Source organism: Manihot esculenta, chromosome 12 (assembly GCF_001659605.2).
Source record: "Manihot esculenta cultivar AM560-2 chromosome 12, M.esculenta_v8, whole genome shotgun sequence".
Classification (NCBI taxonomy): Eukaryota; Viridiplantae; Streptophyta; class Magnoliopsida; order Malpighiales; family Euphorbiaceae; genus Manihot; species Manihot esculenta.
Genome location: NC_035172.2, coordinates 2,938,361 through 2,955,419, shown reverse-complemented (window position 1 = coordinate 2,955,419; position 17,059 = coordinate 2,938,361). Strand labels below are relative to the sequence as shown.

At 28.2% G+C, this 17,059-nt stretch overlaps 1 protein-coding gene across 1 annotated transcript; it reads left to right on the top strand.

Moving 5' to 3' along the window:
* Positions 1–1,210: 1,210 nt before the first annotated feature.
* LOC110627758 (serine/threonine-protein kinase 19) lies at positions 1,211–6,530 on the top strand. Its single transcript, XM_021774119.2, has 9 exons — positions 1,211–1,552; positions 1,643–1,716; positions 1,848–1,928; positions 2,285–2,377; positions 3,975–4,094; positions 4,247–4,318; positions 5,125–5,202; positions 5,842–6,093; positions 6,183–6,530. Exons 1-8 carry the CDS (start codon positions 1,447–1,449, stop codon positions 6,031–6,033), a joined length of 816 nt encoding a protein of 271 aa, XP_021629811.1. The 5' UTR covers positions 1,211–1,446; the 3' UTR covers positions 6,034–6,093; positions 6,183–6,530.
* Positions 6,531–17,059: the final 10,529 nt, after the last annotated feature.

Sequence of the window (17,059 nt, the reverse complement as noted above, 5' to 3'; positions counted from 1 at the left end):
ATATGGAAAATCCAATGTATTATAAGTTCTCCTTGTTCCCAAAACCTTGGGAAATTTCACTGCCATGTTCCCACCGAGGCCAACTAAATCACATGCATATATCAGGTTTGTCGAGTGCATAATATTTCAAGGGGCCATAGTATACACTATGATCCCAGAACATAGAAGAGAAGCAGTAGCATCAAAAGTTAATTAGTTGTCTTGTATACGAATCATGAATTGCTCATTTGCAATGATGATCTCCAAGTAATCGTCCATTGTAGTACTTGGCACCATACGTATCATTTGTGGGTAGGAATGTAAATGGGTAGAATATACGCGAAAATTAAACTATTCGATTTCGATTTATATTAGTAATATTCGAATCCGTTCTGAATCCGATTAAAAATTAAGTTAAACTATTTGAATCCATTCAAAACTCGATTATTATTATCCGAATAAAATCCGAATCTGTTTAATCTTATATATTTTAATTAATAATTTATATAAAAAATATTTTTCATTAATAATTTTTATTTAAAAAATCTAATATTTCTAAAGAATATTTAAATTTAAATTTTTAAATAAAAATATATAAAAAAAATTTATAAATATTATTGTAAAATATATTTTTTATATTAAATTAATTATTTATATAAACGGGTTCGAGTAATGAGTAACCCTGTATATAAAATTGAAATCCGATCCGAACATACAACGAATATTATTTTTAAAATTCGAACTCATCCCAAACCCAATTCTAAATATCCAAATCCATTTTATTAGGGTTTGATCGGATTGGATATCCAAAAATATCCGATCCGTTGCCATCCTATTTGTGGGTAGTAATTTTCAATATTATTTGTGCAATTGCCACAGGAGTGGCATGATCCTACGCTCACTTTATATCCTACGTTAAAGCTTTTCACCTTGCTCCCCATTCTTTCACCAGTCCCACAATCTCATGTCTACATTAGTTCCCATGCCAATTACACAAGAAGCAGCAAGTAAATAAATTGCTAAGATGAGCAGAATCGTGTGTATCATTTGAACACAAAAAAATGGGTTATTCTCAGTTTTGTTCTGGACGCTTTAACCGAGAAACCAACCTTTTAATGATAGTTTACACTTAAATTTGAACAAAGAAAAAGTAAATTTGATATTTTTGACCTTTTATATATAGTGCATGGGTAGCGGTGTCCTTGTAGATTTTATGCTGGGAATTGAGGGTCGGCAGATCTTCGGCTCCTTGCTTAAGCTCAACAGTTGGATAATGACATTAGGGGACCTTTGGGTCGGCCCATATTGAGATTAGCTGACAAAGTTCTAACTTCTAAAAACCAAAAGTAAGCTTGAGTACAGTACTACGGGTCGTTTGAAGACTAGCGCGAACATAAAGATGCCGTTCAAATACGGTGGTAAATTAAAATTAGGGAATCTCCTTTGATCGGGAAATCTAAAAGGAACATGCCTCAGATTCCTGAATCATCCAAAAGTCGAAAACGCCTTCGCCAGGAAGAAGAAGAAGAGATTCGAGCTGAAACTAGCGATGCAGATCAGACGCTATCACTTGGTAAATTCACTTCAATCTCTCCATTCTCTCTCTCTCTCTCTCTCTCTAATCGAAAATAGTTCCAATTAATTTTCTTTGTCTCAAATGAAGAAGAAAGCCTCATATTTAGTGATACGTTGATGGCGCTACGTATAATTCGAGCTCAGTTTCCCAGCATTGACAAGGTTTATCTCTCTTAATTACTTTTTTTTTAATTAGCAATAAATTTTGTGATATTTTGCTATAGCTTTTTGGACTTGCTATTCTTTTTCTTATTCTTTATTTTTTATATTTTAATTGTGAAATTTAATTTCAGGTCTCAATTCGGCCCTTCATTTTGCGTTCACAATTGTACAGCTGCGTGAAGGACAGAACTCAAGTAGATAGAGAGTTAGAGGTTGGATTCCTTGTTTATGATATACCGAGTGATATCTTGAACCATAGTCTGTTCTAATCATCAAAACAATTTGAGTCGCTATTAGTTTTGATCAAATGAAAGTTCATTTTGATATTTAAATGTAACGATGGACCAGTAAGATGTTCAATTGTTTATACGGTTGATTATCAGCATTTAGAACAAGATTGAGATAAATGTGTTTTCTTGTTTACTTAATGCTTTCCTACAACTTTTATGTTGTTCATTTGTGTTCTCCAGTGGTCATAATCTGAATCTGGAGTTCGATTCTTTAGCGTCTTGCTTGTTTCAATTTATTTTTGTGTACTGTGATTTGGATTTGTACCTTGGTTTTGCAGTCTTTACTAAGGGAGAAAGTATTGCGCATTTTTAAACTAAACACTGGACAAGATGATCATGCCATAATGTTTTTGGATGACTACCTAAGCCAGGTTGGTTAAATTGTACTATTTGTATCCACCTGATTCATAAGGATGCCTTGCATTTGCATTGTGATTGTCTTTGCAATCATTTGTTGTTGTAGTTTTATTCAGCAAGTCGGAAGGTGGCTATTTGACATTCATTCTTAGTATATGCATTTGTCTTGTAATATCAATATTAGCCAAATGCATATTCACAACCCTAAATGTTTTGGGATTAATCAATTGCATTTCTGAACCTATTGGACACCTGAACCCTTTTCTTTTTTAATAAATGATGAAGCACAAGCTAGTCTTCACTGCAAATGCAGTAATGCATGTCCATGCATGTGTAATCGCAACTATACTGACTATCGCTCTACCTGATCTGTGGACCCCTTCCTCTCCTCCTCTCCTTCCAAGAAGGACCTGGAAACATTCTTTTTCCACCAAGAAAAAGAATGTGCAGCCTTCTCTCTCTGGTCCCCCTTGTCTTGCTCTCTTTCATCTTCTCCTCCTCCAAAACCTCCTTCCACCACCTCTATAAACCAAAACCAAACAAAACCACATAAAAATGCACATTTTCCCTCAGTTTCTAAGTGACCAGGCAAAAATCCATAGAAAAAAAAATCTCAATCTAACCCCAAACGAAGAGGCTAAAAAGATGACACTCTTATTCCATTCAAAATAAGAAGCTAATTGAAGCTGACCTTGTATTAATTGTATTTGTGAATTTGTAAACTGATTTTTAAAACTATTAATTCATTCAATGAAATAAGTAAAATCAACTTCAATCTCAAAGGTGCAGCTTCTGTTCATTCCTTCATCTTAACTTGAAATCAACTTTGGTAGGGGTTTTCTTGTAAAAGAGCTCTTATGTTAGAGGAAATAGATTGGATTTGTGGATTTGAGATAAAAACCCATAATGTGAAAGAAAGGAGCATGAAGAGGCGGAGATTCACCTTTGATTGAGATCACAGACTTGAGCCAGGTGAGGTTGAAGGCGGCACAAGTTACATGGTAATAGGCCTCGCATGGCCTGAGGCAGGGAGGCAGAGTCGAGAATTGTCAGCATCTTGCAAGATTTCAGATAAAAACCCCAGATGTCAGAGGAAGGAGCACAAGGAGTGTGAAGAGTCTGAGATTCACCTTCGATTGAGATTTCTGAACTTGAGCTGGGAGATGGTGAGGGCGGCACAAGTTGCATGATAATAGACAAGTATGTATTAAGGGAGAAGACAGAATTGACATCCTGGCGAGAGAAAGACAGAGAAGAAAGCCTTATGGCTGCTGGGTCTTAATGAAAAAGATGGAGAGCCGTTAGATTTAGAAGTTGAAAAGGCCGTCAGATTTGCATGTAAATCCCCTTTTATTGTCACTTGCTCTCTCATGAATGATTTGACTCCCCATGCTAATTTTTTTATGAAATTTTATAATTCAGGTATGCCATATATTACAAAAAAAAAAAAAAAGTTTAAGCCTTTAAGGCTTATTATGATAAGTAAAATTCCAAATAGTTTCATGGGTGCAAATATACATTTGGACACATCTACGTTATCATGCAATACAGCATTTTTAAGATTCTGTCATCATGTTGACATCATTTCTGTTATGCACATTTTGTTTGCAGATAGAACATGTCATGAAAAGAATGGAGGAAAAGAAGCAAGGTGATCTTGAAGTTTTTGGCTGGTTTAGAACTCATGTTATTGATGTCAAGCTGGAACATAGTATTCACCATCAAGAGCTTGTAAGTGTTGTGGGCAACAATCTACTGTGCTGCTCATTTGCTATTAGGTCTGTTTATTTTAGGTTCAATGTATTAGTAATCATTTTATCAGCTTTTTATACATACTCATACATGAACATCAATAATCACAGTTCCATTACTCTTTAATGTAGTGCTCACTCTTATCTAATGGAGGAAAAGTCAAGGATGATCACATCTCCCTTTTGATCAATGCTGGGCTTCTAGTAAGCAAATTTTGAATTTCATTTGCGCACTCTCTCTCTTTTGTATATATATGCATATATATATTATATTTGTTCTGGTTTGAATGGATGAATGGCTTTGCTGAGTTATGGAACTGTCGAAGAATAGCATGATAGAGTTCCAATCTACTCATTGTGTCTACTACTAAGATCCCTGTTGCTCCTTGTCCATGAGCTGAACCTATTCAACTTCAGTTTTGTTGGATCTGAGCTCACCGAGTTAATGAGCTCAGAGTTATGCTACTACTTAGCAGCTTGGTTTATGTGAAGCAGCAAAATCTGTACTTTTCTTGGTTTGTCATTCAAAACATGCTAGTTGGTGTGCCCAATTTGTATTCTACTCTGTAGTTCCTGCTATGACCTGTTAATGCACAATTTTTAAATAGGAGAAAGCATCTGTATGCAACTATTCATGTCTCAAATATGGGGAATTAGTTGTCATTTACAGCTTTTCCTTTCTTCAACCCATTTTGTTTGGTTGAAGAAATTAGAGCTAGATCCCTGCAGTAAAGACTCTACCTATATCTACTTCTAATACAGTTTACAATAATGAGCTCGCATGCATTTGCTTATCTGTAACATCCAGATTGGGAACTCTGCAAAGATCTTGATGCTCTTTATAATTATGTAGTTTGTGCTGCTTAGAATTGAGGGAAATTAAATGCCTAATTAATTATTTTTAAGGCAAGCAATAATCCTAGGAATTCTGTACTTATTCATATTTGTTTGGCTGTCTCTGTCATTAAAATTCCCTTTCAGTCTAACATGGATATCTACCTTTTGTGTAGACTCGCCAACTGATTGATCCAAACGTGTTTTGGTTTGCAGTTCCAAATATCGGTTCAGTACTCAAGGGCCTTTCTCAGGTACAGAATTGCTCTCTCTCTCTCTCTCTCTCTCAAATTTTATGGAATTTTTTTGGGCAGGAAATCAAAATATTCTGATAATTATCTTGATCTTATGTGCACTCATGTAACAAAAATTCTACAAGGTTTGTACTTCTGTTTCAATAAAGAATTGGAAATGCAAAGGATTTGAAACTGATTTTTGCCAAAAAAAAGCTTGGTCTGGTAAAGAGGGGACAGGTAAAAACATGTAATGAATAAATGTTATGGTTTGAGCTCTCACCTTTTATTGCATATACCAGGTTTGTACTCAAATAATTTCATTCATATTATCACAAGTATGAATCTACCCAATTAAAAAGGAAAAACAATGCTGACCTAATATCATTTTTTTAAATTAATTTAAAAATATGTCTAGTAAAGTCTTTTCATGTCAGTTCCCTGCACATCCAAATGAAAGCTAAAGGATTGAAACAGAAATGCCTTGTGTAAAATTGAACTTCTGGGATTTTCGTTTCAACTGCTTTTGGAATTCTGTATTACTCGATTGGAGAGATGAATTTAGTAGTAGTTTGTCTGAGATTTGAGATGCTTAGTTTAGAAAAAGAAAAATTGAATAATCTTTTTTAAGTAGAAGTATTTTGAACTCTCTATTCACAGGGGAGAAAGGAACTCCTATCTTTTCTAAACCGGAGGAGATATAAAGAAATTATGTTGGCCTCTCTGGAAAAGAAGCGTCTTCGATTTTCTCCCATGGATATGAGATTTCACCTTCGTGACCTGATCGGTTCAGGGCATCTCACTACTGTCAATACACCGACTGGCTTAGTTGTTCGGGTTTCGAAGGATTAGAGCTCATGACTCCCAGCTCCAAATGGATTCACATAACTTCTCAATTCTTGTCAATTGCCGGTAATAGGTTTAGTTGCCTTTTGTCTTTAGATTCTCATATTTTTGGTTTATTTATCACGTGAAAATGACATAAATTTAACAACAACCAGGTTAGCAGTGAGAACGAAGAAAAGATTATGCAATCAGATGCATTGGCACGAGTTAATGCAAAGTAAATCATATGAACTCCCTGCTATTCCAGCAAGCTTTACTTATCATCTGTCCAATTCTTCGTGAGACTAATTTTCTAGAATTATGTGGTCTGCTATGTATTTTTATTTTGGCAAAAAAATATTAAATTTTGCTTATTTAAAGTTTCATAAAAAGCCGAGGGCTTATTTAGATTTTCTTTTTTTTTTTCCCTTTTAAATATAAGATATAAGATTGCTTAAAACTATATTGAAAAAGTGTTGGACAGGGATATTACTTATATAAATTTTATGATTTTTTTAGTTAAATTTAAATGTAAGAAATTGCTAATTTTGAAAACTATTCTAACGCTACATTATATTTGGTTGGATCCCTGGATTAACTCAATCTGCAATTGGAGCTCCACGTATATCAATATAGGTTTAAATTCAGACAACATAACTTTCTTTTCCTTTTAAATTATATATATACAAGACAAACACTTCAATTGGTTTGCCTGACTAGAAGGTTTCAAATTTAAATTTTTTACTGAAATGAAATAAATGAACAAATTAAATATGTAAAAATTGGAGTGTTACTTCTTTCTTGAGCTGTATATTTGCAGTTGTGTGTTATCTGTTTCTTTTCTTTTTCCCTTCAAATTTGGCCATTACATAGACAATGCCAAATCTTAGGATTCATTGTGATCTAAAGATACTATATACTAGGATGTTGATTTATGAAATATATTAAGAACACTTTTGTAATTTTCTGTTTAATTATATCTTGTACTATTTCACTCAATCTATGTATCACACTTTTGATTTTTTTTTTTTTTTTGAACTAATTGTTTTTGTTGTAAGATTATCGGCCACAATTATTTTGTCTTGTTATTATTAATTATGCACTGATTTGAATTTTACAATATCATCCTGTTTGAAAATGAGAGAGATTTTTTCTATCACATGATAAGTAAAAGAATATAATTATTTCATCTTAAACAAATATTTGAGAGTTTAGGTATGAAATTATGATTAGTGTGAGTTAATTAATTATTTAACAAAAATTAAAGAAGCATTTAGTTTATGGGGGGCAGAGGAATATGTGAAAGCGAAATTTAAAGAAGGGATCAAGAGGAATATGCTGCTCAACTGGGATGGCACAACTTGTGTTTAATAATTTATTTGAAATTTTTAATAAATAAGAAAATAAAGACATCTTACATCATCAAATATCATACATAATCTTCCAATAATATTAAATTAAGGTTTCTCTAATGCCTTCAACAAAATAATCATAACAATTTATAATGCATCACAATTAATTAAGAATTGGGGATGAGCTCATTGCAACACACATCAATAGTGAATCCCACGTGTCTGTTATCTGTTAGTATCTCAATATTGGTCTAGTTTTATATCAAATTAATTTCAAAATTTTAGATTAAATTACTCGGTGGGTCTCATAATTTTTATTTTTTTTATTTTTTTTTATATATAAAAATTATGAGATGTAAGAAGTACATTATAATTGAACTAAATTATAATTAAACTATAGTAAAATTAAAATAAAATTTTCTATTCCATTTATTTAATTTACTAGTTTGGATATATTTTAATTTACTAGTTTGGATATATTTTAAAATTTTTTGATTAATTCAAATTTATACTACTAATCCTAGTTTAGAAGAGAGCAAAATTTTAAAAGTATTTCATATTTAGAATTCAAATTCGAAGTGTTTTATATTTAAAATTTAAATTCGAAATCTAAAGAAATTTCACCCCTTAAAATTTAGAATTTTTTTTTAATTTATAGGCTTTATTTTGAACCTTTAAAAATGTACTTATTTTTAATTACAACTAACAAGAATTATCAAATGCTCACTTATACATGCAAAATTCATCAAAGATCATAAAATTGAAGTTAAAAAGTATCCTCACAGCCAGCAAATATGAATTTTAGCATAGTTTTAATGATTTTTCTACGATACAAAATTAAAAAATATTACCATTATTAAAGATGAAATGTTAATTTTTTTTTTTTAGCGATATTGAATTTAAATTTTAAATATAAAACACTATTAAAATTTAAAAAATAATATTATTATTCCGTTTTATTAGATTTGTTAGGTGCAAATATTAATTAATTAAATTGATGAATTTAATATGTATTTAGAAAAAAAAAATTCAAACTAAATTGCTAAAGCAGTTAGTAAGCAACTTGTAGCAAAAATTAGAATTTTATAACAAAATTTGCAAAACCCAAATACAAAATTGATAAAAACTGCAACAGGATTTCTTAATAGGAAAAAATAACACCCAAATACAAACCAACAACTTATCACTCCACAGAAAGAACGATGGCCAAAGTCTCAAACTTTTCACTGTACTCGCAAGAGTATTAACGTAAATCGATAACTGGGTATTGTTGATTCCGACCATATCTTGCAACTTGAAAGCTGTGTTGAGTTTAAGACAAGAAGAGAATTAAAATGGATAAATTGTGAGATAAACAGAAATGCCAGTTTAACAATGACAGATATGGTAGTGACTTGTGTTTTGATTGTATTTTATTACATTAATTAATTTCTTGTATTTTGCATGAAAGTTTAACTACAAATCATCTGATTTATATATAAATATTTTCTCTTTCCATAATCTTTCATGGATATTTGCAAGTAAGCAGCTAGCTCTTTCATTTTTTATTTTTTATTTTTATTATGAAGTAGAAGACAGCAAAGAGATGGCAGCTCTCTTGCATGGATGTAATCTCCTTTTATAAGCAAATGATTTTCTTTGGACTTTAACACATAATTATAAGATTATTTTTATATATGATTTTTTATTATCCACAAGCAAATTTAAAAATTAGGTTTAGACAAACTTCACATGTGTGGCATTAAAGTTAAGCACACTGACATCACTTCACTACTTCAATGCCAAAGAGATTATACAATATTTTTGTCTACATTATATCCTCATCAATACCTCATAATAGTATTTATTTATTTTATATAATTTCTCTCTTTTTTTAATTAATTTAATATTTTTTTTAAATTTAGAGTGTTAATTGGGAATTTTATGAGAAAAATATAATTAATTAGTGACTAGAAAATTAATTGAAATTAAGGAGAAAACCAAAAATGTATTATTGGAGATGATTTTTCTTTTTCTTGCTAAGCCTCTGACGCGTTTGGACCATTTGCTTTTTTTGTCCTAACTTCCATCTTCGACCAAACTTTCCTCCTAAAGGCCTTGTTTCCTAACTGCTGATGTCTTGCTGGCTTTTCATTTGTTAAACTACTTGTTTTTTAATATTTTTATAAATTAATACAAATTTTATATTTTTAATAATATTTTTTTTCAGTTAATTTTAATATTTTAAAGATATTATATATATGAGAATCCAAAAGAAGCAAAAAAACATATCATTTTCAGAAAGCCAGGGGGCAGTGGGGTAGGCGACCCGTAGCTAACAACAGAGTTTCGTGATGGATTTGAGCTTCACATGTTTCTTTTTCTTTTTCTTCAGCTTTATAAAAGATAACTTCAACCGTTTTCAACTGTATATGCTTTTTCAATTCAGTTAGTTTTAAAAGAAAAAGTAGAAAAGAAATTCATCATAATTATTCCTAAATTCATTTATTTAATTATTTTTATACATTCCCAGCATGTGATTGCACATATATTACAGATTGATGGAGATGTCCGTATTACTCGGCAAATCCATGGGCATTTTTTTAAATAATTATAATATTAATTAGTTGGATTGACATGTAAATATTAATTTTTAAATTAAAAATTAATTAAATTGTACTTATTAAACTAATGATATGAGTTTAAATACATTCCCCATGTATGATTACCCTACTAATTAAGGAAGAAATAAAGTTATAAATGGATAAAAATAATAATAATTAATTTTGGTATATATTCCTAAAATAATTAATATAGAAATTCTCCCTAGAGACGGCAATCCAATGCTAAAAGTCTTTTGATGCTACCCACCACTCATACTCTGTAACAAAAAGGTTCGTACTAATTAATAATTTAGTTTTTGGATTAGCACATGTGGTTCCCATCAAACCCTAAATCAAGAATCTAATCAATTCCCCTCCAGGTTTTAATTATGCCCCACATTATCCCAATTATCTTTTTTTTTTTCATTATTAATTAATGTTAAATATAATGATTATATCTATTGCATGTTTATTAAAAATTTTAACTTTGATTATTAAAAAGAGCAACCATGAACTATAGTATATATTCCATCTTGATAAATAATTCTTTTTTTATATAAAAAAAAAAAAAAAAAAAAAACTTGATTAGTTAATAGAAGGCGGAAGGCAGGGAAGCAGGATTGGACATAGAATCTTTAGATTGATAGAATTGGACTTGTGATTGATATAAGTCTTGTGAAAAAAAATAAATAAAATTAAATTAAATTAATTGTAGTTCGTTTGTCAAAATATGTCTCACAACAAAACAATAATCGACGCGTATTTGGTTGTTAATTCATAATAATTATACAAATAATTCTTAATCTTATGTTTTAATTAATTACTTTTACTTTGATCAGTTTTCTTGATGGAGCTGATGATGTTGGAGACTAATTACATATATATAAAATTCATTTTTACTTAAAGATCACGAATTCTAGTGTATCATTCTAGGTTTAGATGATTAAAGGGTATGGTCCCAATTCCCAAAAACAAGACATGAAGTGAAAACAACAGCTTCATCACCATCACTCGAATGATAGCTTCCATCAAAAGAAACAGTATTAAAAGAGACTAAGCTTGTTGAAACCGAGCCAGCTACAAGGTCTAGGGTTTAATCTATCTTTTGAAAAAAGAGAATAAAAAATAAAAATCGTGGGTTAATATTAATGGATGGAGAGAGATGCAATGTTGTACATTCATTAGCCTATCATGAACTGATGAGAAGATGTTTGTCTGAATTTTCTTCAATAATTTTGCCTCAAAATTCTCTCATCTGATACTCATGCGTATATGGAGTTTGTTATTATTTTTCATTTTTCAAACAACTGCTTCAATCTTAGCCACCTTGCAGCTTTGATTCTCCAATGGATTTCCAAGGCAATACCACTGAAAACGACATGATCTGATGATGTTTTTGTTTCTGATCATGAAGGAAAGACAAGGGAAAATATTAATAAATTAAGCCAAAATTGTAGATTATTGATCTTTGCGTCCCAGTGATAGAGCTAGGCATTGGCTTTGTATGTGTGTTAACTGGTGATGATCAATCAATTATGTCCTTGACCTTCATCACACGCTTTCTCTCTCTCTCTCTCTCCAATGCTTATGAGAAACCTCATAACCTGTTATAGGAAGCCAGCTGTCACCCCTAGAATGCTCTTCGACACAACTTTTTCTTTTTTTTTTTGTCCAGAAATGAGGAGGATCCATCCGGTGCCTCCAGTACTACTGTAAAATATTATACTTATTTTCAATATTATTATATAAGGTAATAATTTATTTATTATTTTTATTTTTTAAAAAGAAAAGGGGAAGGTGATAAATATGTGAATGATTTGTAGATTTTTGTTTATGGAAGAATGAAATTTGAGGCTCTGCATGATAAAGGATGCTTATACTTGTAGTAAACAATTTCCTATGTTCCCAAGCTACCAACCGAATCTTTTGATGTGTAATGGAATTTACATTACGAAATTTATTTTTTTTTTTAAATTCTTTTTTTAATATAATTTGATAATGACATAAAGTTTGAAATTCTTCTGCAGTGTGTTTCTCTGACTAATTAATAATGTATCCATTGAGAGTGCCACATTATTGTAAATCAGCTTAATTTCCAATTACTGTAGTAAAATTAAATTCCTTTGGGTTTAAGAAAGAAAATATTAATTATAATTATAATTAAAATAATAAAATTAGACTAAAATAATTTGGCTACAATTTAAAAAAGGGGTTGAAGTATCGTTTTCTTTTTTTTTTTTCCCAAGTCAGTTTTATTATTATTATTAATATAGGTTGAGCACTCCAGGTCCCAAGCTACACAGATAGGCATATTTGTTGAATAAATAAATTTCAGGATTGCATTTTTTTTTTTTTTGTTTTCTGAAGTGAAAGAGCAGATAAGTGAAGATTCGAACTGGACTTGAGATATTTATATATATTTTTATTTTAGGTACTGAAGTTGAAGACAACAGCTCAACAAGTGGTCTAAAAAATGAAGATCAGTGAGCTATCTGATGATAATTAAATAATTAGGGATATGATTCTCCAATTCTCATTAATTATGACTACCATTCACGAGTAGTTATATTTCATGCTAGTTTTAAAATTTAATTTGAGCTTTCGATTTTTTTATTTAATTTTTTTAAATTTTATATTGAGTGTATGAATATGGTATACTGTTGGCCTGCATTAATTTTAACTGTATGACCGTCGGATCACTTATAATTAAGCACTTATAGAAAAGTTAAGTTCAAAATTTATCAAAATTTACTATATTAACCGGCCATTAACGCGTAATTCAATTCATAATCGAGTAATTCGAGTTGATCAGGGTCCAAACTTATAAAAGAGGGACTCAATTTATCTGATATAATGAGAAAGTATCTGATGTAATGGAAAAGTAGGGAAACAGGTCGTTACGTTATGATATCATAAATTCGAGTATTGGAAGAGGATTAAATGACCGCCTAATGATGGTGAGAATGCAGGTGTATCTATATGTATGACTCTATATGATAGCGACGGGTAACATTATAATAAAACTATAGTAACCCTATAAAAATTATTTTTTTTATATAGGATTAATAAAATTTTGATTTAAAAAAAAAAAAAAACTAAGACAAGCAATGGCAAAGGCTCACTTAATTACTATTCTTGAACCGTTAAAGGAGAGGTCGGAGGATTAATATTTTAGTATTAAAAAAAAGGCCTTTTCTTTTCAGATAACGTTATAAGTCATGTATTGATGTCGCAAAATTCAAAAAGTGTTAAAGCAAATGTCGAAAACTTTTCGTGGAAAAGGTTATAAACAAATGGAATCTAATTAACTGCAAAAGTTATCTTCTTCTTTTTTTTTTTTTTAGATAAATATATCCCATCTTTTGAAGCAGTACCCATAAGATTTCTATCATCGTATGATTTTATATTTGATAATTTTATAGAAAAATGACAGATAAATAAATAAATTTATATTAATATAAATAGAATGTTGAATCTTTAACTAAAATATAATTGGATTTATATTTTGAGAGTATGAACTAACCCAATTCGATAGTTTTCAAACTGAGTCATCGGATCTTTGGTTTTGTGTGTTTCTTCAACATGGGTTGTCTGATTATTACCGATCGAATCAAGAGTTGATGCATGTGTTTTTGAATAATTCATGTGATAGAATATGATAATTTCTGGTAATAGGCTTTTGAATAATTCATTTGATGCATGTGTTTTCACTGACAACAAAAAAATTGCATGGTTGATGCTTCCTTTTATATTCATTTTCTTTGACTATACTCTTTCATAGACAGATCTATGTTGGTGCCAAGACTATAATTCTTAAAAAATTTTAAATTATGTAGTGATATTTATTTAATTTTATATATAGCAGAAAAAGTTATTATTAGATTTCTACATATATAAAAAATTTATTAATAAATTTTTATTTTAAAATTATTCGATTAAAATATTTTATAGCATATAAAATTAAATTTCTTACTTTTTTATCAAATAAATTCTTATCCGCTTTTAGTATTATTTAGTTTATTTAATTTTAATTGTTAACTTTATTTTCTCTTTCTCATTTTCTATTTTTTTCAATTTAAAAAATTTATTTTTTATCTTTAAAATTTTAATTTTATTACGTAATTATTTTTTAAATTATCCATTCATTTTATAATTTAATTTTATACACCATTTTTATTATTAGAAAATAATTATCTCAGTTTTTAATTTATTTATATAATTAAAATTATTTATTAAATTATTTAAATATAAAAAGATAAATTTTAAAATTTTATAAATAAAAGTGTTTATGAATAATGTTTTATTAATGTATGAGTTTTATAGATTATTTAAATTTAAAAACTAATTTAATTTTAAAAATATAAATTTAATAAGTAATAGGTTAGTTGATTCAAAAAAAAATAAGTAATAGGTTAGATAATTTAAATTTAAAAATATTTAAATATAAATTAAATATTATTTTTACAGATAATATATTAAATTATTTAAATGAAGAAAAAATAAAATAAAATATTATTTTTATAGTTAATGAGTTAAATAATTTAATTTTTTAAAATAAATTTTATAATAAATATTATATTTAAATTATTATATTATTCTAACCGTATTATTTTTTCATAAATTTATATGTCACAATTAAAATCAATCTCATAATAGAATAATAACAAAATTATTGATTAGTTGATTGTTAAAAAAATATAATGATAATTGTAAAAAAATAAATTTATTATTAATATATTTTAATTAATAAAAAATAGATAAATTTTAATTTAATTATAATATATATTTATTTTATATATTTTATTTAACATATTTTATTTTTATTGATTATTTATTAAAATTCAACCCTTAATAAAATTTTTATATCCGTTACTGTATTCACTCTTCTCGATGCTGAAGCGGAGGGAGATTAAATGAGAAAGTGAAGGAAAAGTATAAATAATTATATATAAACATAAATTAAAAATTAAAAGAAATAAAGAGAGAAAAAAAAAAAAAAAAGAAAATCGTTGTTTTTTAGTTGTTTTTATTTGCACTTATTGCTTAATATTTTTTTAGTCTTATAATTTTAGTCAATTATTTTTTATTATTTTAAAATTATTATTTATTTTTTTATTATAATAACATATAAAATGGCTATTATAATTTTATTTTTTAAAAAAATTATTTTTTTTTATTATTTAATAAAATTTAATATTTTTAATATGAATGTATTTAAAAAGTTAATAAAAAATATTTTTCAATATATGTAAATAAATAAAATGAATAAAAAATTATAATAGAAAAAATAGTAAATAAGTAGAAAAAGTGAACTACCTATAAAAAATAATAGGAATTTGTAATAAGTTAGGATAATCATCCAATGTTGGAATAAAAAATAAAAAATATTGTAGGCCACAGAAATGATTTAGCAATGTTTCTAAGTAAGAAAAACTTGCCAAAAAAGCATCAAGAGAATGCCACCTGGGTTTCTTTAGTCTCTTTTTCTTTTAGCTGACTTGGCAAAATTTTATATGGCAGACTCGGTGACCTCATGCTACCCATCCTTGGACCACTTAAAAAAAGAAAAAGACAAATTAAAATAATAATTAATTGTAAAATTTCAATCCACTTTAATTTATAATTTATTGTTATTAAAATCGCTTTAAAATATTATAAATCTTAAAGCCGTGTTTTAATTAAAATTATTTATGAATAAAATTAATTAATGATAAAATATTTTTATTTACAATTTAAACATAAATTTACTGAATTTTATTATAAATTAAAATAATATTTTTTAAGAAAAAAAGTAACAGGCCATAGGTCTACTAAGAAATGGAATTATTGGTGATGATCCTCAAAGATGGGGAAGAGTATGAAGCCGTCACTCTTTCTATAACATGATTACATAACAACACTTAAAAACGCCTAACAAAATATTCCAAGCTTGCCAAAATCCTTTAACTCTCTGATCGAAATCGGGTAGAGTAAAATTACAATTTCGTTTTAAAAATCAAACACGCATATTAAATAAAAAATATATTTGTTACATTTTACAAAATTATAAATCTTGTAAACATATAGAATTTTTAAAAAATAAAAATAAAATAAAATCTATGGTTGCCTTGAAAAATCTGGCATCAAGTATAGCATAAGAACTGGCGAACAATGATTTGGGGTGTTGTGTTGTTCCTTGGTTTGGATAGTTTTCAATTTTTATTATTATTTTAGAATGATCCATACGTCACTTTTTATGACGTGTTACTTTCTTTGTGGTCTCACTTGTCTTCCGCCGCATTTGCCTCCCGCTAATTTAGGTTCCTTAATTAATTTCTATTAATTATTAATCTGTATTTCATACTAATACTATCATCCTACTCATCATTATCAATTATTCTTACTATAAATCCCCCTTTTTTTACCATTTTAATATTATCCTAATTTATGAGAAAATAAGTTGATGAATGATCGCCAAGTCAAATATAACAAATTAGAAAGTTGAATTCTCTTTTTTTTTTAAAAAAATGATCATATGATTAACACTACTTAATATCCAAAATCAATTTGTCTAATTAATCTATATTTGCATTAGGCATCAACATATCAATTAAAGGAGTAATACCCTATATTCTAAAAATTACTTTTATAATGAGATTCAGAGATTATAAGATTATGACACTTACTTTAAATGAAATGATTTTGAGAGAGTAAATGAACAAAATTTAAAAATAAAAAAAATAAATGGTTAATGGAACTGAAAAATATTATTGGAGTAGGAAATTATGATATTTACTTTAGACGAAACGATTTTGAGAGAATAAATAAACTGAATTTAGTGATTAGAAAAGTGAATGAATATTGGAACCGAATAATATTTTTAGAGAGGTTAAGATTGTAAGGGTAGGTGAATAAGAAATATTTCATAAGATAAAAAATATGATTTATATTTTTCATCCAATAAAATATATATAATCGTGATCATATATAGTATGCATGTCGTTTGTCTCTTCTAAAAGAACAATTGTACTTTTTGTAGATTTTTCGAGTCGTACAATAATAGCAGGCAATTGATTCATTAATTTTTAATCGGTTAAGACCATACATTTTATGATATATATGACTATCATAGTATGTACA